Genomic DNA, 19,121 nt, shown 5'->3' with positions numbered 1-19,121 from the left:
TTTTAAGGCTCTGGTCTTAGGTAGCCCAGGCTGGCTTTAGCATGTAGCTAAGGATGACTTTAAATTCCACATCCTTCTGTCTCCACATCCCAAGTGTTCAGGTTGCAAGCATGTGACACAAATCAGGCTTGGTAGAGTTAATTTAAATATCAAAGATGGGATGTCGGGGTGTGCAGTGTGTCTATGCACTTGCATGGAGGATGGAGGTGTGGCTGTGCACCTGCATGGAGGATGGAAGCTGTTTCTAGTCCTTGTTTCTCTTTGGGTGAGAGCACCTTTTATTTGTATAATGGATTCCTCTGGACATTCCTAACTACCACCCTCTGAAGTTGCTGGGCTTTCACCGTCTCTGTCAATGTCTTTGCTGCTCATCACACCTTCTTCCTTTTCCTGCTAAGGATATGCATGCAAACTGCATGTGTTCTTTACATGTGATAACCCTGTGGGATTGCTGGGGTGTGCCATTTATACTGGAGAAAATGGAAGAAGCTTCCTGAAGCATGCTTGGCTCACACTGCTGGAAAGGGATGGAGTTAGAACATGTTCCCCCAGAACAATGGCTCCTCTCCTTCCCTGTCTCTGGGCCTCCCAGCCCTGGCCCATATCCTCACTGGGCAGAGGAGCTTCTGCCAGATGGAAGTGAAGGGGCTCATGGGGCACTGAGGGAGCTGGCAACCAGCATGACAGGACCAGCTGTCCTGGTTCGCCCAGACTCCTCTTGGATTTAGCAGTGAGAGTCCTAAATCCTACCAACCCCCTAGCTGGAGAAAACCACTCACCCCACAAACAAAGCCTGGGCAGCTCCCACCCCACCCTTAGCACCTGCTGGAACTTGTGCTCTCTTTGATGCAAGGAAGCCGGTTCAGCCTATGTCTCATGCTTTATTTAGACAAGCTCAAGAGGTTAAAAAAGGCCCTAAATGTCACCACACACCCTTTATTCGGGAGCACTCTGAAACACACCACAGAAGACAAACAGATGCTTCTCAGGAGAACAGAAAGGCTTAGAAAGTCTTACCCGTTAACCCAGAATACACTTCTACAAATTTCTCCTGAAACAAAAACAAACCCCCCGCAAGAATTATGGATAGTGGTTTATGAACAGATTTCCCACAGGGCTGGTTATACAAAAACTTGAACATAACTAAATTAAAGCAGTGTGTCACACAATTATGATAAAGAAGACCATATTGCAGGAGATTTAATAACATGAAAGAAAAGAGATATGACGTGGTGGAGGTGAAGGGTATAAACTAGAAGCACAGCATGAGCCCAATTCTGTCTAAAATTAAATAATTAAGTGTGCATATAGAAGATTGAGGAGATATTGCAGAATGCTAGCTGTACTGTTGAGGGTAATTTTTGTCTTTATATTTTCCTGAAATACAAATTTAGTTCTGTGTGCACATTTTAATTTTATATTCAGAAGATCAGGAACTTTCAGGAAACGCTGTGTAAGTGCTCTGTGCTGAGCTGTTCTCATTCAGTCTACCTGCTCTCCCTCCTCAGGGGAGAGAATCAGTGAGGCTTCCTTGTGAGAGAAGCAGCGAGAGCACTGTGAGAGCCACAGGCAAGCCCAGCATGCTCTACTTCCCCTGCCTGGGATGTTGTCCTCTTCTGAGCATCGGTTCAGACGCTTGCTGTCTCTTTGGAACAACATCACCCACCCTTCCGTACTGCCTGCCACTGGGTGTTCCCAAGCCCATGGCCTCTTCCTTCTTGGGGTTGGTTTCTCCTCTTAACAAGATTTACAGGCAAGTTACCTATTCCAAGGCCCAGCTGCAGTGCACACATATACCACAGGAGGGCACCAGAGTCATGCTAGTAACTTCCTGCCACCCAGATGGAAGCGTCTATGGAGATTGTCCCCCAAAACAGAGAGAGGCCTGAGATGTTCCCACTCAAGAGGAAGCCAGTGAGAAAAAACTAACTCACAGAGAACCCTTCAACCTCAACCTCACCCCAGGCTTCCTGGAGCTGCACTGGACAAGGTGACCGTCCAAGCTGTCCAATTGGGCATCTTGGATCATGGACTTGCTGTGTGGCCTTGAACCAGCCTCTCTCCCTACCCCCTCCATTTGAAGCCTGCCCTCTGTGTAGGGATGAAGGCACCTGACTGCCTATTTACTGCTTCCTGCAGACTCTAGGGGAAGGTACGCATAGGCTGGTCCCTGTCTGTTTCATGTTTAGTGTTTGTTAAATTGAACGTAAACAGATATTTTAAATAAATAAATAATAAATAAATAAATAAATAACCAGCTCCATGCACACGTACCCAGACATAAAACAGTCAAAGAAGTGACCTTTTCTCTTTCCCTTCAGGAAATTCCTGGCTGCTGAGCACCGTGCTTGGGTCTGGGCTGAGTCCAAGCACATTCTCTGTCTCCAGGTCCCTGTGCCAGGGCCTTGCTCTTTGAACCAGGATTCCCTGTGTGGGGGTATGCATGTGTGGAGATGGGTGCTGCAGGACCTGGGAGGTGTAGTTTTAGGCTACTGGGCTGTGGAGAAGGAAAAGTGAAGCAAAGTCGGAGTCTTAGGGAGTTGGGAAGGGGGATTACAAGATCACACCCTTAAGAAGATAGGCAAGCAGGTAAGTTCCCACCAGGGTCAGGAGAGAGGGCTGGAGAACCACTCCAGGGCAAGCTCCTGACATGCTGGGGCCTTCTGTACACTCTATATGGGATGGAGGACCTTCCCTGCTTCAGGCAGATCCCAGACTGCACCCTGGTGTCATTGTGACCATGCTGTCAGGGAAAACAATGGGAGACCACGGGCCAGGAGTCATGATTGACCTCCATAAGGATCTACATGGTTGGTGTGGGATATGAGCAAGACTGTCTAAAAACCAAGGAGTCAGGAATAGGGCTCAGTAACAGAGTGCTTGCCTAGCATGCTCAAAGCCCTGGGTTCCATTCCAGACAGACAGACCAGACCAGACACATAGAGGCCAGTATCTACCAGTCTTCACCAAGATCAAGAGATGCTTCCACTGGAGAGGGTGAAAGCCTCTCCTTTTGTCCTGCCTTGGTTATTTACCGCCGAAGTCCTAGTAGACCCATACCAGGGTGGATGCTGCCACGCCAGGCCTGTCTGAGTCTCCCGATGCCCTAACAGCTGATTCCTCTGGAATAGCTGTCCCATCGCCTCCCTGGTGAACTACTTTTCCAAGGCCTGCCCTGTCCTGACTGCTGCAAGCAGAGCCAGTCACTCCTGTGACCCTCCTGTACTCTCCCAGCCTCTGCTGTGGCCCATACTGCATCATGTATAATTCTGTTTGTTTTTCCCACACTGGAAACCTCCTGGGGCCAGAGGTAGTATCACCTCACCTCTAGATGGTGGGTGGCAGGGGCTCAGCTTTGGCTTCCTGGGGCCTGTGCTTGCATTTCAGACTAAAAGGAAACAACTCCTGGGGGTGTGCTTAAACAGGACACTTATAAATTAAAAGCTTCACATTAAATGACATTACTAGTCACTGTATCACCCACCATCAGAACTTGACAGGGTGCATTTTCAGCTGGAAGGGACCACCAGGGTCCTGAAGGTGCCCTTGAGTTTCCATCTTGCTAGTAAGCGATTGATCAAGGAAGTGTGAAGAGCCGACGTGGCAGTTTGTTAGACTGTGCCCGAGTCACCTGGGACCCTTTAGGGGAATCCATGGGTCAACTCCAAAGGCCAGCCTTACTGCCCCCGTATTTCTGATCCGCTGTCCCCAAGGTCACTGAGAGCATCTGTCCTTCCTAGATCTCTGGCCAAGTGACACCAAGCATTTGAGTCTTGGTATTCAAAATCTTGGTCCCTTGATTGCTGCAGCAGCAGAGCCTGGGGGCTGGAGAAAGCCCCACCTATGACTTGAGGCCTTTCTGTTCACACTCTGGCCACCCAGGGTTATCAGCCACAGCTGCTCTGTGACTCAGGGCCTTTTGCCACTTTCCAGCAAAGGGGCTGCTCTGTGAGCCTCTCCAGGCCACGCTGGAGGACGGCAGGTGGGCCCTTCCCCCACAAAGCCTTTCTTTCTGTGGATGCCATCTTGTTTCCCTGGGCTGCCAAAAGGGCCCTTGACTCTTCAGTACTCAAGGACAGACGAGCTGCCTCCAACCAAGTGGTTGGGCCATTGTGGTCAATAATGAATCCAGCAAACGGAAATAAAGGAAAACAGCCCAGTGGCTCCTAGCAGCGAGGCTTGTTGATGGCAGGAGGTTGTATTCTTAGACAAAAAGCCGAGGGTGAGACATTGTATGGCAAAGCAGCTTTTTTCCTTCCTCAAAGAAATCCAGCTCATTTTCCCCCCTCCATTAATTGGCAGCAGATTTAAAAAAAAAAAAAAAAAGCCAAAACAAAAACCAAATCAACGCCAGTAACCTGAATGTGAGGAGGGTTTCTGAAAGGGAAAAGCTGTTTCAATTGTTAGATGTCCAAGAAAACACGAATACACGCTGACAGAGGAAATGGTCACAATTAGAGGAAGAAGAGGGAGAGGTTCATAAAATTAAGGGGAAAAAAAATTCCTGTTAGCATCTCCCATCCTGTAGGCTGGCTCCTCTGTAGGCCTCAGTCCCTAAGGGCAGTGGGAGACTAGGACTAGGGGAAACTTCAGGAAGGTGAAGGTGGCATTGTGAAAGGCCCAGGAATTCTTGTGTGGAGCAAAGGCAGAAGATGCAGAACCCTTCCTCCTGTCCTCAGGAGGGAGGGCCTTGTGGCTCAGTACTCAGAAAATACTCTGTACCTGCCAGGACCTGAGGGACTGCCTCACCTCCCCCACATCCCTAACCTCCCCGACCAGGCATACTGGAGAACCAGACCCCAGCTGGCAGCTGCTTGCTCATGTTCCTCTTAGTCCACGAGGGTGAAGACAGGTCAAACCTCAACCCTTGCCTTGCAGGACATTTTTGAAAAATGCAAAGCAGGCAAAGGGTTAGGGTTTGTTTCCCAGGCTACAGCAATGAGACAATCATGAGGGGCCATGACCCCTGAACCAGCAAATACGGGCCTCAGAAGGAAGACCCAGGACTTAGGCTAGGCTTAGAAGGATGTCAGGAAATGGCTTTGGTTTCAAACTGCTGAAATTGATGGCAGCCACCCAAAGGTGGCTTTTAATCCTACTTTGCCCTGAAATGACAGGCAGCTTTGGCAAGTCTACTTCCCCCTCAGGGTCTCTGCCTCTGAATAGTGGGCCTGAATTAAACTATAAGGTAGCCCTGGGCCTGGGCCAGCTCAGAGTGTGTAGACCTGATGGTGATAGCTACACTTGATCAGTCCTGTGCTCATCCCACATGTGCTGGGCAGTAGTTACCAAACTTCCAATCCATCCAGACCAGCCCTGCAGCTGGGAGGACATGAGCTCAAGAGAGACTCTGGAACCTTGTTGAAGTTGACTGTCTCATAGCTTGTTGAGCCAGGGGCAGCCACACCTTTTACACTGCCTGCCAGTGGACACAGTAGAGGTCAGCAGTCATGGCTATTCTTCATTAACTTGACTGAACTTACAGTCACCTAGGAGACATACTTCTGGGTGAGTCTGTGATGGTACTTCCAGAGAAGCTTAACTGAGGGAAAGACCCACATCCCATGGGCTGGAGGTCCCAAAATGAATAAAAAGGGGAAAGGGAGGAGGCAGCCGAGTACCTACATTTATCTTCCTCCTTCCTGACTGAGGACACAATGTAACCAGCTGCCTCACACTCCTGCCACCATGCCTTCCTGGCTACAATGGACTATGAAACAAAACCATCCTTCCCTTAAATTGCTTTGTGTAAGGTATTTTGTTACAATGAGAAAGGCAACTAATATATCAAGTCTGTATGTGTGTGCATGCACACAAGTGTTTTTATCTGTATGGATAACCAAGAGGGTTCCATGTCCTTGGAAATGTTAGAACTCTATTCTTCCCCAGAACAAGGTGACAAGGAGGCCATTCAGAGCCCATGATCTGTCACCAGGTGTAGAGCCTGCTGTGCTGCTTTTGAGATGTGTAATGCTGGGAAGTTACTTTCCCTCCCTGAGCTGCTCTTTTCCCATTAAACACCTCTCGGGGCACAGTGTGACTGACCCATAATGGGGAGAAAGCCCTTTATGGACTCATGGGCACTATATACCTGAGGGGGTTAAGGCAGACTTGCCATCAGCTGCCATGGGCAGGAGGGGGAGCCTGGTAGCCTGGTCAAGTTTGAAGCCCCCCACTCTTTACATCTAGAGACTATGCACAGGCTCTGGCTGAACATTCCTGCAGGTGGACTCTCCTCTGGCCACACTGTTCTCATCCTGCTCGGTCCCACTTCCATAGTGGTCACTCGGGTGCCCAGAAGTTGCCAAGGCCCAGGAGCTCTCCCTTCCTTGCCTCTTCCCAGGACTGCCACACCAGCTAGCTAGCAGGAGACAGACTTTGCTTGGGAATGAAACCAGTAGGCAACCTGCCACTGGCAGAGACTGGGATATTCTTTTTTAGAAAAAGGGAAAATAGTATATATTAAATGACCATTTTATTTACACACCCTATTCATAAATAATTGCATCCTCTTCAACTGCACAATGATTCTTTGAAGATCTAGTGATTACACTGAGTGTACATCTAAAAGTAGATGGGGGTTTACTCTGATGTGTGACAGTGAGCTCTTGTGTGTGAGCACTCAGAGGCACCCCTAGAGACACACACAAGGGGGCAGCTCCCAGGGCCTCCTGGGCTCTAGGTGCCAGCCTTCTGCTCCCAGTACCAGTGGGGAAACTCTGCCAATACACAGGTGAGTTCTAGACAGCTGGAGAACAAAGAGATGCAGCCCAGGGCCCCGCCCACCACTGGAGCAGCTCCACCTTTGTTCACCCTGGAAGGCATCTCTTTGGATTGCAAATATTTTAATTCACAGAAACTCAAGAAGGTGCTGGGTGGGGGCTGGTGGTGTGGCAGCTGGCAGTCCCTCTTCATCCAGGCCCTCTCCAGTCTTGAAAGTGGCAACAGCATTCTAAGACATGCAGTGGTGTGCTAGTACCATACACAGGACACGCACTGGACACAGCTGGTGACCCAGGGAGCTGGCATGCGCCTTGCCAGCTCCTCCAAGTCTTGGGCTCCATCGCAGAGCAGGGTAAAGCTGGTCCTTTCACAGGGTCCGCACAGCTACAGGATAAAGGAGGGACAAGTGCTCGGCTCCTTTGATGGGTAGCTTCCTGGTGGTATAGTAGTGGATGACTTCTGGGACACTGTCAAACGGGGGACTGTTCTGACCCAGAACGTACTTCTCTTTGGTCTTGGCCAGTTTCATGTGCATAAAGCCCTGGTTGCTCCTGTGAACAAAACACAGAGGTCAGAAGATCTGCACTGCCCCTGAGGAGGGCTGAAGAGGAAGGAAGCACACTATTAGGCAGCCCGGCTATAGGCACATGTATTCCCCAGGAGCTATCTTTGGGCACTGGGCTAAAGGTACAAGGTCTCCCACTGTCTAGAGCAAGGGATCCCAGTCACACCCAGGAGCACCCTTCACTCCAGCATCTGACCAGGGTCCACGGACAACCACTAAGCTTCTGGGGTCATTGGGGGGTGAAATCCCCAGCCCCTCTTCCTATAACATGTACAGAAACCTGCTTAAATCTTGCCTGGTTATAAGATGTCCCAAACTGACAGTCTTGGCTAGTGTGGTAGACAGCAATAGGCAAGTCAGTTAACCATTATCCAAAAGGAAAAACATCACTCAGAAGGGACAACTCAGCCAGGGACTACATTTCCCAGCGTCCCTTGGGCCCACTCAGCTGTAGCCAATGGAATGTGTCCAAATCCCTCCCCATCCCATACCCCTTCCCCTCTCCCTTTTCCAGCAGTCTCCAAGGCTTTTAAGGCTGAGCACCTGCCTCTATCTGCACTTGTTTTCCTAAACTGCAATTACATGATACTCTTCAGTTCCCTCAAGAGCCCATGACAGAGCAGGGCCAGTCTCTGTGCCCACTCTACCTGGCTTCAGATCTGCCCAGGAAGAGCAACCTGAAGTACTAGAAGGAAAAGCAGCTACAGAGCCTCAGACCTGGGAGCAGAGCTGCTGTGCCCTGTGGTCCTCACAGCCTGCCCTACGGTCCTCACAGCCTGCCCTACATCAGCATGCCAGATGGGCACAGGTCACAGACGAGCAAGGCCACTGTCTTAACTGTTGGTACTGCATGACCCAGGAGACCTCTTCCATTTGAGGCCCCAGGCTCCAGCCACACTGCTTCCACCAGCCTGCCCTTGTGCACATTGCCTCTTCCTGCTCACTTACCCAAGCCTGGCCTGACTCAACTCCTGGGGCACTGTGAAAGTTGACCCAGAGTTTATCATTCATTAGAAAGCTAGGGCTTCCTATTAGAAGCCTGTCACCATCTCCAGGGCCCATCCCTGATAACTTGTGAACAGCTCTAGGGATCTAGCTCCAGGGCCACTGGGGAGGCTGAGAGCCCTGACTGATCTCTGAAGGTTTGTGGCCTCCCTGAGCCCACATTCTTCCCTTCCAGGTCTTTATGTCCCCATGGGGGCCTTATGCTTTACCTGTTTTCCAGGTGGACTGCCCTCCCCTGCAAACCCGCTCTGCCAATACCATTTTCCAAACGGGAAGAAGTGCTAATGAAGTGCAGGCACTGAGCAGTGCATCTGTGCATAATAATGTATGTAGAGATGTCACTCTCGGCTTAAAGGAAATCGTTCAGAGAGCAATTACATTTTGAGAGAGAATAATTCCAGTGAAGAACTGAAATTTAAATCAAGAGTTTTAAGGCTGGTGACGTTCTAATTACAGAGCCTGTGGCAAGTTCTGCTCCTCAGTGAAGGGTCACTCCATTGGAGAATCGCCTTGGTACTGGAAGAGATGTGGGAGTGCTTGCTCAGGCCCTGGAAAGAAAAGCCTGTCACATGGGATGTATAAAGCCTGTGGCCAAGGACTCATCCACATAGAATGCCACAGAGACTGCAATCTGAGCCAGCTCAGAAAGGACTTGCAGTGTGCTGCAGTGATGTGATGTCTAGAAGTCACATGGCTAAGGAACAATAGGGCCAGGAGCCCCACACTCTCAGACCCCAGGCTCTTAGATGCCAGCTCAGTTTGGCTGGAGGAGAGATGTCCAGGGCAGGTGTACAGGACAAGAGACTGTGACTATGGGGTGCTGAGTGCAGTGATGTTTTGGGGAGCCAAGCCATCTCACTCTGTGATCCTCCCAGAACCACAACTGGGGAAACAAAGAAGAGAACTTGAAAGACAAAAGGTTGCCACAGCTGGTAGGGCTGACTGTCACCGCTTTGTCCAAGTGCACTTGCCCCATTTCCCTTTCAAGGGGCTTGGGGCAGGGAGCGCTCATGTTCAAATGTGTTAACACATCTTCATACTGGGTTCTTGTATCATCCAGTGGGCAGCAATGGGGCAATGGCTCTGACAGCCACAGGTGACAGCATATGTGAACTACCCCTCCACTTCCTGTGTACACTGGGGACCTGAGGATCCCACAGCAACCATCAGCGGGGCCTGATCCCCTTCCTGAAGGCCTCTCCCAGAACACTCTCCTGATACACAGCTGACTCTGCCTGACCCTCATCGTTCGGCATGAATCCAAGCAGGGCAGCTGGAGAGAGGTAGGAGTCTCCAGCAGATGTCTCCTCCATGCTGAGCTTCAAGGCTCTCAGTGTTCACCTCACCAGATGATGGCAGGTCAGAGATATCGGAGAGACAGAATGAAAGGCCACACAGAGGACTGTCCCAGGAACTGGGAATAGCCTGTCCCAACCAGTCAACCCTAGCTATGGAGGCAGGGTGGTGACCCTACCCCAAGGGGCTCTTGGATAGTCAGCTTGATTGTCAACTAGTGCAAAGGTCATATGACACTGTGCATGTGCTCACAGGCACACACTGAAGAAGCATGCTATAATAACATGATTTTTCATTTAACACTACACACACACACACACACACACACACACACACACACAAGCACACACTAAAAGATGTGCAGGTTAGTTTTTTAACTGTCAATTTGATACAACCTACAACACCTGGGAAATTTCAGCTGAGAAACTGTCTTGATCAGGATGGCCTTGGGCAGGTTTGTGAGGAACTGTCCAGACTGTTAATTGCTGCAGGAAGACCCACTCTGAATGGGGGCGGCACCACTGCATACGCTGGGCCATGAACTGTGGAAGAGTGAAGAAAGCTGGCTGAGCATAAGTAAGCAGGCAAGCAGCGTGGATAAAGCAAGCAGCGTGGATGCAGTGGTTTTTCTCTGCTCCACCATGGATGTGGTGTGATCAGCTGACTCAAGCTCTTGCCTCAACTTCCCCCTGAACTTCCAGGACTGTTACTTAGAACTGTAAGCCGAATACACCCTTCCTCCCCTAAACTGCTTTTGATCAGAATATTTTATCCCAGCATCAGAAATGAAAACAGAGTAGAAGGGAAAACATTCAAAGCTGTGTGGAGAACAGAGAGGTGCATTAAATTAGGGGTGTGCACGGGAAGGCTGGAGCTGCTCCTAACATGAGCTAGAAGCATCCTGGGGCCATTGTATCCTTGCTCCCTCCATACTTTGGAGATAATAAATGAGATGTACACCCCCCTGAGGAGCACCAAGCAAGGGGGCTGCAGATGCCAACAGACTCAGTGTTCGTGTCAGGTGGATGGGCTCTGGGTGGAGCTTCCTCTCACCCTTTTAAAGCAGCTCAGGTACCACATTGTTTCTGGGAAGGCAACAGTCCCTAGGGAGCCGACAGGCTCCTGCCACCTGCTTCTTTGTGGGCTCTGTCTCCTTTGATAGGACATCTTGTGAGAGCAAAGTCACAATTAGGGATGTCTCTGGTGGGTGACCTGTCTAATGAGTCTTCTAAGGCCCAGGGAGGTGGGTGCTGGGGCTGTCAGGGCACTCAGATTACCATCACAAAAAGCACCTCCTTGTCACCATCCCAGGGATTACCAAGCATGCCTGGTGTGTGCTGGCCTAATAACAGGCCCCACCTCGCCTCCTAATCATGAGCTTTAATAAAACATCACTCAGCCCGCAGCTGCCCGCTGACGCTGAGCAGGGTGCGAGGCCTCACCTCTCGCTTTTAGACCTAATTGCTTGATGCATATTTCATGAAGAATCCTGGGTAATAGTTATGTTAAATCGTTTCTTTTCATGACGAAATGACTTAAAAACACTTGCATATAATATTTATGTGGGAGAACAGAGGAAATGGTCCTTTGGGACTAGCATGTGAAACCCAGTCACAGGAATCTACACACAAGGGGTTTCTGCTTCACCTTAACCTGAAAGGCAGTTGGGGAGTTGTTTTCTTGACCCAGACTGTCCTTCAGCTCAGAATCATCCACGGGCCCCAGTGGCAATTCAGAATTAAGGACGCTAGCACTTTAAGCTCTCACCAGGCACAGACCCAAGATGCCCGCTCAGTTTCAGCAAGGCTGCGCAGCAATGCTGGCATGACTAACAGCATTTGCAGATAGGAAACTGAGGCTCAGGAAGAGCATGTGCCTTATCTCATGGTGTGCTGGTTAGTTTTTGTCAACTTGACACAAATGAGTCATCTGGGAAGAAACTTCACTTGAGGAGTTGCCACCATCAGAGTGGCTTGTGGCCACTTCTGTGAGGCATTTTGTTAACTGTCAATAGGTGCAGAAGGGCCCAGCCCACTGTAGGTGGAGCTATCCCTGGGCAGGTGGGCCTGGGCTGTACAAGAAGGGTAGCTGTGCAAGCCAAGGGAACCAAGCCAGTAAGCGGCATTCCTCCATGATCTCTGCCTTAAGTTTCTGCTCCAGGTTCCTGCCTTGGCTTCCCCTGACTATGGACTATAAGCTGTAAGTTAAAATAAACCCTTCCCTTCCTAAGTTGGTTATGGTTGGTGTCTTATCATAACAACAGAAAGCAAACTAGAACACATGGGATAAGACGGGGCCAGGATTTGGATCTAAGTCTTCCTTCCTTCGTTCCCTCCCTCCCACCCTTTCCTCGCCCCTCCTGGGTGTCGCACAGCCCAGGCTGGCCTCAAATTTGCTGAGCTCCTTATTCTCTTCCTCCTACCTCTATATCCCAAGTGCTGGGATTAAAGATAACTTCAACCATGCCTGGTTTGAACCTAAATCTTTTGGACTCGGCACCCTGGTCAGCTTCTCTTGTCAGCTGCCTGGTCAGATGGATCCAGGTGGGTCTCTGAACTTGCTCTGTCCCTTGTACATTATAAGACCTCAAGGTCGGGGACCTTATCTGTTCAGCAGGCTGAGCTTACTCCATCTCCCACAGCACCTACCTGGCTTATAGCCAGGGTACTCTGTGCATGCCATCCTATTTTTCTGGTTGCCTGGTCAGGTTCTGCCTAGAGCAGGCAAGTGAGGCCTTCCAATTCTTCCTCAGCTGTAATTATGCTTTAGAGAGTAGGCTGGAGCACAAATCCAGTGAGGCTCCCCATAAAGGGCTCTCTTGGGGGGACAATCCTACAAGCTGGGTGCAAAGAGGCATGGTTTTCAAAGCATGAAATTTCCTTCAATGGGTCAGACTCATTCCTTGGGGATTCAGAACCTATGTCTAGGGTCCTTGGACCAGCCACTGCACTCTGCAGAGGCCACATGCATGAACCATTAGTAAGTTTCTTCCTTAAACCCTGTCCTCCTGAAAGGTGTGGGGTAAGCCTCAGGGTGCTCTCATGCTGGGTCCCTGGTTGGCTGCATCTTCTTGTGGGCCATTTTAAACATTCGAATCTTACGTGGAAGAGATTTTGAAGCAAATTAGTGAAGGAGTGAAAATAATGAAGCTGTTCATTTAAAATGCATTCAATAGTCAGGGGAGGAAGAAGGCACAGATCCCCTATTCTCCATAGGCAGAGGGAAGAAGACCCATGTACCGAGACCTCCGAGAACAGGCTCTATGTTCAGTGTAATGGAACACATGCTGCCAGCCCATGGGGCCACCCTATGGACAAGGTAGAGATGCCAAATTGATGGGGAGCTAGGCCCTGTGCTAATGCCGGCCTTCTATGACCCTGAGAGAGATGGCAAAGTCCTTCCATGACCATACAGAGGTCTGAAGAACAGGCAGTCCCTGCCATAATTCTGCCTTTCAGTTGGCCATCCTGCTGCTGAAAGCAGCCAGTGTTTGGACTCAGAACCTCCCTTCCCCTTCTTTCCCCTCCCACCTTCTGTCTTGAGGCAGGGTTCTGCTATGCAGCCTAGTCTGGCCTTGAAATCATGATTCTCCTGTCTCTCAAAGTGCTGCGATTTTATACACATGTACCCCCACCACCAGGGCCCCCACCTACTCTTTGAACCCTAGGGAAGTGGGAACATTGTGCTGGGACAGTATCTCTAAGGAAACTCTCCTCCTCACACCTGGAGACTAGGTGTGCCACTCCAGCAGGGCAGTGTTCCTCTAGGTGACTGAGGAGCACAGATCATCAATCATCCATTCGTGGAGACCCTGTGGGGGTTACAGATCCTTACTTCAGCCAAGAGACAAGTCTCCATAGCCCCAACTTACAGAGGGCAAAGCAGAGTCAGCTCAGCCCTTCCTGAGGCTATGCAACCACTGGGGGCAGAGCAAAGGCCAAACAAGTCCACTGAACTTCAGGGAGGACCTGAGTCCTGCATCTTTCCCTGTTACACTACAGTCTATGAGGGGCCCTTTGATGAGATAGCAGGTGGCTTTTTCTACATGGCATTCATCAAAGAGAAGGCCTGAGGTTTGGGGTGGGGGTGAGGGAGCAGAGTCCTACATGCAGAGCTGCAAATGGGCTGAATCTAGGTGATTTTTCCAAGGACACCATTGGAAACTTTTTTTTTTTTTTTTTTTTGGAGACAAGGTACTTGCTGTGTAGCTCAGGTCACCCTTTAACTTGAAATGCACACACCTTTGACCTCAGCAGACAGTGCTGTCCAAGGCCTGGTTGCTTCTGAGATCTCTAATGTTCCCTTGACTCTTGACTGTACCAATTAACAGCTTCAGGAAGAAGCTAGACAGGCTGGCACCAAGCGCAGATGCCCATTGCACAGATGAGAAAAACAAGGGCCGCACCAAGGGACAAGGACACTGGAGCTTCCCAATCACATGAACAGAACAGGAACCTTCATTGTGAACTGTGCTCTTCAAGTACACAGGTCCCAGGGCCCAGAGGCCCAATTCCAGCAAAGATGTCCCAGAAATCCAAAGAGATGGGCGGGTAGAGGGGCTGATGGGGCCATGTGGCCAATACTTTCACTCCTGCAACCTCGAAAGAGCCTTTACATAGCAAGCCCAAAACTGCCCAAGTGGCAAACAATGTCTAGGTGTAAACCCTGCAGAGCCAAACAGCTTGATTTATAACCAATTACACTTTCAATAAAGGCACCAGTGGTAATCAGCCTTCCTGAGGTACTGGGTATTCCTTACTCTCTAAGCTAGCAGCCCAGGGTGAAGACGCATCACCATCTTCATGCAGATAAAGCAGGCAAGTAGGCACATAGTGGCAAAAGGCTGGTCTAGCACATGAAGAGGCAGTAGGTCAGGATGAGACCATTATAGCAGGAATTTTCTCAGGGGAAAAAAACCTCACAAAGTGTCACCCTAGCAGTTGTTGATGAGAAAGGTTCAGGGGGAAGGAGTGAGCCTCCCACTTGCTGGAGGTGTCTAAGGGAGGAGATGAAGTTTGGTGGGGGTCACGTGGGGTGATTACTGCAATCTCTCTGGGTCCATGTTCCCAGTCCTCAGCTCAGTGAGAACACATGAAAACTGCAGCGGAGTGGGCAGCACAGCTGGCACAAACCCAAGCACTGATCTGAAGTCAGGGCCTCCCGTTCAGTCTCTAATCTCTCATGCTGTGGGCTGAGCAAGTCCTCTGTCCCTGGGCCTCAGGGTCTCCCCTGGAAAACGTGAGGGAAATTCTTTTACTGCTGCCGTTCTCAAGCCATCAAGAGACATTGCAGGGTGTGTAGGGGTTGTCCCAGCACCAGACACAGAAAACAAGGCAGGGCAGAACAGGCAACCTGATGTCCAGCACTGGCCACGTGGATCTCTAGGCTTGGAGACAGTGACAAAAGCAGGCAACATATGGACTGGGCCCAAAGGGGTAGACAGAATCCACTCAGGCCAAGGGCAGACCCTTTCTACTGAAGACAGGCCCCTCCCAGCCTGCACTCTCCTCAGAAAAGCAGTTGAGGTTCTCAACTGGGCTCATCACCCTCCTTCACCTAGAAGGGATATTTAGCAGTGTCTGGAGGACCCAGAGCTACAAGCCTCTAGTAAGTGGCTAGGGATGTTCTGAGCAAACTACAACATACAGGAAACAAAAACCCAGCCCAGAATGTCAGTAGTGTCAAATGTAAAGCCATACCCCTTCCCAGTTGCTAGTGCAGGTATCGAACCTGGCTGTCCTCTCAGCCGCTGGGAAGACAAACAAGTGTGAATGCTTCGCTAAGGTGAGGCCATCTGCTCCTTGGTAAAGACATAATACATAACATGTCAAACAGTTTGGTTCCAAAGGCCTCTGGACTGTTTCCAAGAACCAGTCTTGGCTCCCGCCCCCTCCATTTCCCCCAGCCAGCAGATTTTGGGGACTATGCTTCAAATGGGGGGGGGGGGGACAATCTTAAGCCTGGGATCTAGATACCCAGGGAGACAAGGGTTAACACAACCCAGGGCTCTAGGCTACCCTGCCTGGGTCTGAGGCACATGGGCTCCTCTTCCTCTGTATTTGTTCTCTCAGCTGTACAGTGGAGCTCTGCACACTGTAAGGGCTGACCTGAGGTCTGAGCTGGATCATGGGTGGGTGAGTCTTGACAGCTGAAGAGCAGGCAGGGCCCCTTTTGGTGCAAATACAGGGCCCAGACTGGGACCCCAACATGGGCCTCACTTCTTCCTGCTGGGTAGAAGCTGTTGCACAAATTGCTGCCCATCTGGCCTGTCTGTTGGCTCCAGGCTATCTGGGCCCAGCATCAGCATGTCCCCAAGGCTGTCTGGTCTGTAGTTCATGGCCAAGCTGGCAACCCTAAACTCATGATGGCCAAGTAGCCCTCTGGCTTATAGCTTCCCTGTCTGGGGTGGAACACCTGGGTGGTGGTCCCAGGTTTGTCACTGAGTAATGGGCACAGTGATGACATTGGCAAAGTGTTTACTGACCTCAGACCCACTCTGCCATATCAAGTGGAATTTCATGACACACTGTTTTAGCTGGGTCTGATGGCTCAGGCCTGTAATCCCAGCTGCTCGGTAGGCTAAGACAGGAGAATTACAAGTTCAAGGACAGACTGGGCAATTTAGTGACAGCCTGTTTCAAAATAAAAAGAGCGAGCGCTGTAGCTCAGTATAGAGCACCTGCTTAGCATGCAAGAGGTCCTAGGTTCAATCTCCCATAGTACAAAAAAGAAAAAAATAAGCACATTGCTGGACAGAAGATCCACATGACAAGAGATCAGGAACAAGGAGGGAAGCTGGATGTGGTAGCAAGAGGATCAGGAGTTCAAGGTCAGCCTAGGCTACATAGTGAGTTCGAGGCTAGCCCAGGTGACAAGAGATTCTGTTTCAAAAGGCCAAGGCCAAAGCCAAAAGAAGAGAGGTCTCTCTAATAAATACAGTCATGGATGACCTCTGGCATGTATTAAGTGATGACTGTATTATTTTGTATTCAAACTTCGGGGGCAGGGGTGGTGGTGGTGGCAAGATATCACTGAGAGACCCAGTGAGGGGCAGGGGCTGGGCCCCCTCTATTCCCATTCCATCATGACCCTGCCCACACCATCAGTAGAAAGGGAGCCTCTGGCACTACCAGCATGTCTGCTGCAATGACAGAGCCCTAGAAGATGAGGAGGGAGCATGAATTGTGGGAGAAGGAGAGTAGGAATCTTCCCACACCCACTGCTCACCCTTGTTTCAGGTTGGCTTAGCAGCCCTCATCTAACCCAAGGCTGGTTTTATCCTCTCTGGAAATTCAAAGGCACATAAAAGACTGTTAGCATCTTAGATACTCTAGCCAGAAGCCTTTTCTAAGTAATGTGAATGACAAGGATTCCCAGTGGAAAGAATTCCAGCAGTCTTTGAGAACCTGGGCCTCAGTTTCTCCATCTGTGAAATGGGGAATTGCTTATATGGGTTCCAAGGTCTTCTGAAAAGAGCTCTGATCCAAGCTTTGAGGACTTGGGATCTGGGCCTCCTCCCATCCTCCCAGGCCTCAATTTCCCAATCTGCACACAGGACCAGATGACCATGGAGGTCGCACCCACTCAAGCTTGGAAGCACCATGCATGGATATGCCCACACACACAGTGAGGAATGACTGACTTTTTAGATACTGAACAAAAAGCCTTATATCTTCACAGGTACTCACAGATTCCCAGGGCTGGAGGAGAGCAGGCTCTCAAAAACTGTTTCTTAAGATGTGTCCTGAGCCGGGCGTGGTGGTGCACGCCTTTAATCCTAGCACTTGGGAGGCAGAGGCAGGCGGATCTCTGTGAGTTCAAGGCCAGCCTGGTCTACATAGTGAGTTCCAGGCCAGCTGAGGCTACTGGGAAGAGACCCTGTCTCAAAAAAGAAGAAGAAGAAAGAAGATGTGTTCTGAAGAGATGTCTCAGTCTTGCAGCTCCCTGGGCCTCTTTGGAACCAGAACCTGCCTTCAATGTGTTCTCCAAGGGATTCTGACCCACTGAAGTTTGACGGTCTGGTTCCTATAGATTTGGGCATTCTCCTGCCCTGGGAAGGCCTCTCATAGGTAGAAGACGCAAGCAGGGGCACATTAGGAGGCACCTCTCTAGCTATTCTTACAGGGGCCAATCTCCTGTCCTTCCCCTGGTAATCACTCCTGTGTTTACAAACCAGCAGATGGTATTCCTGGTGGGTCTGCTTAGCTAGGCCACCAGCCCTGCCATCTGGGTATAACTCCACCATTAATGGCAAGTGGCTGCTCACCTCCCGAGGGCACCCCTCTCTCTTTTCCCTCCTCTCAGTCTCAAAGGACAGGATCCTACTGACACCCAACAGCCACTAGGTGCAGAAAGTTTTCTCCTCCTGATCAAAACCACAAATGACATGGGTTCAAGAACGTTAACAAGCAACAGCCACAGCTTGGGCCATACTCAGAAGATTTACAAGTACAATTCTGAAAGGTCATGGTTACCCCCTCAGTAGTCTGGGCTTTAGAGGGAAAAATTGCTCATATTAGACATTTATTCTGGCAGTTTTCTGACAGCCTCTTTCCACAAGGTGTACAATTTTCTCAAAATTAAATCTCCAGCTTTTTGCTCCCTAATGAAATTCATTTCTGCCTTGAAACACAACAAAGTTTCCATTTTACTATTTGGCCAGGGTTTTTGGTCACATTAATTATGGGTCCCGTCCCCCACCACCACCAGCATGGCTACGAGTAATTGAGTTCCAAAGTTACTTACCATCGGAACTGATTGCTTTTTAAAAGTGTGACTCCCACAAAAGTAAGCGTCAACCCTCCATGGTGTTTTGGATTAAGATCTAAACAATTTTGGACAGAAAAAATTACCTTCCTAGCCTGAAAATCTGAACTCACAGGGGGTCACATGTTGCTCCGTGGAGGCCGAGTATGAAGTCTTGGGGCCAGATTACACTGTCTAGTGGGCCTCCATCAGACTTGTGCATTGTCTTAAGTTTGTAATCATCGTCCCTGGCACTGTTCCACCTGCCTCTGAAGACACTGTGCACAGCCTGAGCAGCAGACACTGCACAAAGACTAAGGGTATGGGGCAGATGCCACACTTCCTGAAAGGCTATGTCCAGCCCATAGCTTATTTTTTGGCAAGCCCAGAGGTGGGAAATTGTGCAAAGGATGTAGGGCTAGTATGGACTGCTAATGGCTGGCACAGCCATAGGTGAATCCTGACTTCTTTGAGGCCCTCCCCTTGAAAGGCAAAGTGGGATATGGGGAGCTGGAGGTCACTATGGCAGGATTTCAAAGCTTACAAGGTTGATTCCTGACTATGAGCTCACTGACGCTTCATGACTATCCAGGGAAGTGGAGACTGCTGCCACCCCCACACAGCAGATGGAAAAAGCAAGGCCACAAAGCTAGAGAGAGGCAAAATCGGATCTGAACCAGGGACTCTGACTCCAGGAATCCACCCTCTTAGAGCCTGTGTATTCCCTCTTGACTGACCACCCCAAACAAAAGTACTCCAAATAAGTGGCACAGAGAAATCACCACCC

The 19,121-nt window shown here is 50.0% G+C and overlaps 1 protein-coding gene across 2 annotated transcripts in view; it reads right to left on the bottom strand.

Annotated features, from left to right (window-relative positions):
• Positions 1-6,458: 6,458 nt before the first annotated feature.
• Positions 6,459-19,121, bottom strand: part of Shb (SH2 domain containing adaptor protein B) — a 132,521-nt gene continuing 119,858 nt past the window's right edge. Inside the window, exons 6-7 of one of the 2 annotated variants that reach the window (XR_003851837.1) lie at positions 9,994-10,131; positions 7,220-7,274 (exon numbers count right to left, since the gene is read on the bottom strand). Coding sequence is in view for 1 of the 2 variants with exons in the window: in XM_029570722.1 (XP_029426582.1) it covers positions 7,091-7,274 (184 nt within the window). In the remaining variant the exon portion in view is untranslated. Of the gene's footprint in view, positions 7,275-9,993; positions 10,132-19,121 lie in introns of both variants that reach the window. The other variant, XM_029570722.1, reaches the window with a different exon arrangement.

Source organism: Nannospalax galili, unplaced genomic scaffold (assembly GCF_000622305.1).
Source record: "Nannospalax galili isolate Female #2095 unplaced genomic scaffold, S.galili_v1.0 scaffold263, whole genome shotgun sequence".
In the NCBI taxonomy this organism is placed as follows: domain Eukaryota; kingdom Metazoa; phylum Chordata; class Mammalia; order Rodentia; family Spalacidae; genus Nannospalax; species Nannospalax galili.
The sequence above is the reverse complement of the archived record's forward strand: the minus strand, read 5'-3'. Positions and strand labels throughout refer to the sequence as shown.